The sequence below is a fragment of the Notolepis coatsorum genome (genome assembly GCF_963971535.1).
Source record: "Notolepis coatsorum genome assembly, chromosome: 6".
Taxonomy (NCBI): domain Eukaryota; kingdom Metazoa; phylum Chordata; class Actinopteri; order Aulopiformes; family Paralepididae; genus Notolepis; species Notolepis coatsorum.
In genome coordinates, this window is record NC_140170.1 from 158680071 (window position 1) to 158685276 (window position 5206).

A 5206-nucleotide genomic window follows, 5' to 3' on the forward strand; every position below is an offset into this window, starting at 1 on the left:
GTCCTGTATGTTTACCAAATAGCTGGTGAAACACACAGAAGTTCAGAACCCTATTGCCATGTGGGATGGCTGTTGTGTATACAAAGAGAGAGGAGAGAGAGAGAGGAGAGAGAGGGAGAGGGAGAGGAGAGAGAGAGAGAGAGAGAGAGAGAGAGAGAGAGAGAGAGAGAGAGAGAGAGAGAGAGAGAGAGAGAGAGAGAGAGAGAGATGGTAGTAATGAATAAGCTGGTGAATTTACTCTGCCTGCAATTTACCAGTAGTCCCGTTTAGGCAACACACGGCCACAAGGTGTCAGCATTAACCCATACCTTAGGCCAAAGAGAAAACAACAACCGGGACAAGAATGAGAGTAAAATACAATATCCTTATTGCTCCCAACAGTATGTTCTATCACCGCTGTTAAAGGGGACATGACGGCAGGTTAAAAAAAACACTTGTTTATTATGAATGCAGTTACTACGTGCTGAAAACACATTTTGTATGATATCACTTGACGTGATGTAGACAAAGTCAGCACTATCTTTATTAATATTTTTCCAGAATGATTTTAGGCATATATGCTACTTCATCTCTTCAGTTTAGGCCAGATAAACACGACATGGATTTGAAATCTCAACACACATTTAGGCCAGGAAGCCAAAGGGGACGGCTATAAATATAAATATTACTAAAGGCGCAATCAGTGATCCAAATGTAAATAAATGGGGTATCTACACCACCCAACATGAGAAATAACAATGGAGACATTCATTCTCTAGTTTATTGACTGAGCTCTTGATACAAGAACTAACACTAGACAACAGATACATAATATTATGAGCTCGTATGTGTTGTTTTTCATGTCTGTAAAGGGTTTGTTTACGTTGGTAATGTTTGTAAACAATGAAGTATAAACCACCTATATATATTCAGATGTATGGTGACTTAGAAATGGGCAAATGGTTTATTTTTCACCGTACTCATCAAACTCTCGAGGAACGTATGTCAGGCTATAATAATAGCCCCGAATGGATATGGTCAACAAAACCAAAACCGCGTATATGGACGTTTGAGAGTTTACTAAGTTAAACATGGGGAGAAATCTAGTGAAACGAGAAAAGACTGATTGCACCAGTGTGGCTAGTGTTGCTTAGATTGGATCAAAATGGGCACTATATCACATAAGCCTCGGAGGTGCTGAAGATACACACATCAGCGTTTATGCAAATGAGCCCCTCTTCGGCGTCTCTCCATTGGAGAGGGCGGTGGAGGTGTAGCTACAACGCGTGACATCACGCCAATGGTGCTTTATGAAGAAATTGCGCTTCTCCTGCAAAAGGCAGAGGTGGTGTAGCAGACACGTTCCTGTCCAGTGGCTCTCACAAGACCCAGCGTCGTGGCCTCAAGAAGTAGCCCGTAGCCTGCAGGGAATTAGATGGTTAAGTGGTTCGTTTAGGGGAAACCTTTTTTTTTTTTTGCGCACGCATGTTTTTTTCCTCGCAGGACCATTTATTCATCTTTTTTTACTGAAATATTTTATTTTCAAAGTGACATTATTTAGGCGAACTGACTGCATGAAACAGTGGTGAGCCCTGTTTTGGAACTCTTGGGAAGATACCAGATTTCCAATCGACATGACCGCCGAGGCGCATTCGCATTTGGGACTCCAGAAACCCCCCCCCATGGATTTTGTCAGCGAGTTCGACTTGATGAAGTTCGGCGTAAAGAAAGAGGCGATGCAGTCGGCGTTCATCGGACCGTGCAGTCAGCTCGGGAGGCCGGACTCCGTGTCGTCCACTCCGGGCAGCACACCTTGCAGCTCGGTGCCCTCGTCACCAAACCTCAACCCGAACGAGCAGAGGAATAATAACCCCGGCAGTGACCACTTCTGGATATCAAACAATGGAGGTTACCCTCACCAGATGTACCCTCATTCCTTTGGTCTAACGCCCGAGGACGCGGTGGAGGCGCTCATCAGCACGACGGTGCACGGGCAGCACCCGTCCGTGCCACACAGCCACGAAACTGCTTTCCAAGCAGATTTTGACGGGTACGCGCCGGCGCATCACCTCAACGAGCAGCCGTACCCCGGACTCCTCCGCCAGCCCGGCGACGGCCACTCGGGTCACCCTGAGATGCAAGATATTCCAAACGCACACTGCCAAGATCAATATCACAAGGATGATCTCGACGATCTCGACCTCGACGACTCCGCTCCCCAGTCGCCCGACACGGTCCTCAGTGCGCACCATCTCCACCAGCAGAGCCGCCACGACAGGAGGAACAACGGCGACTCTCACTTTTCAGACGACCAGCTTGTTTCCATGTCCGTCCGGGAGCTCAACCGGCACCTGAGGGGCCTGGGCAAGGACGAGGTGATGCGCCTGAAGCAGAAGCGCAGAACCCTGAAAAACAGAGGTTACGCGCAGTCTTGCCGCTACAAGCGTGTCCAGCAGAAGCATGTTTTAGAACATGAGAAGACCAGCCTGGTCACACAAGTGGAGCAGCTGAAACACGAGCTCAATCGGCTGGCACGCGAGAGGGACGCATATAAACTTAAATGCGAGAAACTGACTGGTGCAAATGGTTTCCACGAAACTGGCTCCACCAGTGATAACCCTTCCTCACCTGAGTATTTCATGTGAGTGTTTTTTGTTTGTTTTTGTCTGCACTGGGAACTCGAAGAGAAGACATAATGTCGACAGTTGCTCCTTTACACTTGGCCTACCTGTCACACAAATAACAAGCCTATTGATTATTTTTTATTATAGCCCACATTAAGGTCATCATTAATGCAAAATATCTCATGCCAATGATTTCTTAAAAACTCACATAAATGTAATTGATGAAGGCAGACAACAGCAAGTTATAAGAAGAAAAAAAACACCATGAAACATGCATGCAGGACATGCACGGGACTTTTTTTTTTATTTTGTATATGCCTACCTGTATTTTATCATAATGGAAATACTTGAAATTAGTAACCCTCGAAGAATATTAGTCTCTTGTTATTTGTGTTTGTTTCATAGACTTTCTCGCTCTGATAGACGATGTTTAATTCTACATGCCTTTTCATGATTTTGTTTAGCTAAATCATCACTGAAGTGCTTTCCATATTTTGTGATCATGCTTCCTGTCACTCAGAAAATAATCACATACTCAATGTAATGATACACCAGGGATTAACTTTTCATTATTTTTAAGAAGCTGATTCTGCTGGGCAGATTTGTTTGTCATTATATAGTCAATTACACAAGAAAAAATAGTTTGTTTTTTTCCTCAGTATTGACTGGCATTGTTTTGTATTTAAATTGTTTTTCATCTGTATGGATCAATAAAGCCATTTTGACTTTGTAAGTATACGTCTCATCTTATCAGTTTGGCACGGTTAACATTCTTCTTACAGAAGCTTGTGTCTTTTCAGAATGTTTGTTAAACTATAAATGTACAATTCTCTTTCACAGACTTAAAAAAAATAAGCAATTTGAACATGTCAAATCAACTTTGGCACATGATAAAAGAATAAATTTAAAAAAGCCTGAATTGTTTATAGAATCAAGGACGGTCATCCAAAGGACCTCCATGCAGAGGAAGCTCAAAAGCTGACAGTGCACAATACGCCACATCTGATGTAATCCCTCTGCATAACTTAGCTTAATTCACTGTAATATGCTACGTATACAACATAATACAATTGTAAACATTTTTAGATGTATCCTTAAATAATATGGCTGATGTAAATATATAAAAAGCACAATGGACTATAAAAGCACGACAATATCTATAAATGTTTCATGTGCATGAACCGCCTATTCTCGAAAAATGTGGAGGTCAGAGACACAGAATAATACATTAGCGGCTTAAAAAGATGCACGTTCTTAAGTGTCACTTAAATATCATTTTGTGTGTGATGTTTAACCCTTTCACTACCACACTACAGACGGTTACCCGTGTGTGGTAGTGAAAGGGTTATAACCCTTTGTCGTGTGGCAGTGAAAGGGTTAACCTTCCGTATTGTCACGGTGAAAGGGTTAACCATTTGGTGGTGTGGTGTGGTAGTGAAAGGGTTAAAACGTGATTCAATTTGGGGGAAAACTTGAGCACGGCCTACTTTTCATACATCCAGAGAGATAACGGCATGCGGTCAGACCTCCAAGGTAAATACAGGAGGCCTAACCGGCCCGGCACGGTAAACACGCCACATGTCATGTACTCCTTGGGTTGGTGGTAAATGAAAGGACGAGTGCCTCTCTCTCTCTCTCTTCTCCCCTGACCTTTGGCCTTCATGGAGTGCTGCTTCCTGCGTACGCACGGCGTGTGAAGGCAGAGGCCTGGCTGGCGAGGGGCCTGTGTGATACAGATAGTATGGAGTGGAAACACAGGCTTCCCCTCTGCTCTCTTCCTCAGACAAACAGGTCACCTCTGCATTCATTAACAGAGGAAAAGAAGACCACCGCAGCACATTGTTGGGCGCTCTTCTGGTTAGTGCCAGAGGATATTTTTCACTAGGAAAATGTGTGTATGCGTGTGTGTGTTTCTGAAATCCTCAGGCCAGCTTCCCGTACAAAGATCACGCTTGCTACAGCAGAACAACAACGATTCAGTCCAAAACCACAGTTTTGATGGTGTGCGATATAGATAATCACACTGCAGATCCCGGATTTTCACTACATGAAGGTTTGGGACCCACCACGGGTCACAAGCCTTCTCCCGGTGGGTACCCACGTGACAAGTAATGGATGTTTGCGATATGTACGTATTCATGAGCATGGAATCGCACAACAAGAGAAAACTATTGAAGAGGTGGAGAATGGTTTGGTTTTCGAGAGATGAGTTTGATTTTGTCCCTGTGTGTCATCAGAGGACATTGAAATCACATTGTGTCATTACAGTTTCATGAAAAGATGTGGATGAAAGAATAGTATATAATAGCCTTAACATTTATGTTAATGTAGTTTTCAAAGTGAGTATCTCCAACTAAGAACCATATAACTCCATTTAAAGTTTTCAGAGGAACACAATAGAGGTTGTGTACTTTCTGGTGATATATCACATTCATACTCCCAAGTGATTTGGATTGACTTTATTACTGCAAATTCACGGTCTGTCCAAAACATTTTGCAATATAATGTTAAATTACTGAGTCGTTTTATATGCTCAGTGCAGTGCATATGGTTTTTCAGGAATTCAAATAAAAACAAAGCATTTACAACCACATATCTAATAA

At 43.1% G+C, this 5206-nt stretch overlaps 1 protein-coding gene across 1 annotated transcript; it reads left to right on the plus strand.

Annotated features, from left to right (window-relative positions):
* The first annotated feature begins 1332 nt into the window (after positions 1–1332).
* mafbb (v-maf avian musculoaponeurotic fibrosarcoma oncogene homolog Bb) lies at positions 1333–3636 on the plus strand. The gene has a single exon (XM_084316479.1). It carries the CDS (start codon positions 1614–1616, stop codon positions 2622–2624), a length of 1011 nt encoding a protein of 336 aa, XP_084172605.1. The 5' UTR covers positions 1333–1613; the 3' UTR covers positions 2625–3636.
* The last annotated feature ends 1570 nt before the right edge of the window (positions 3637–5206 follow it).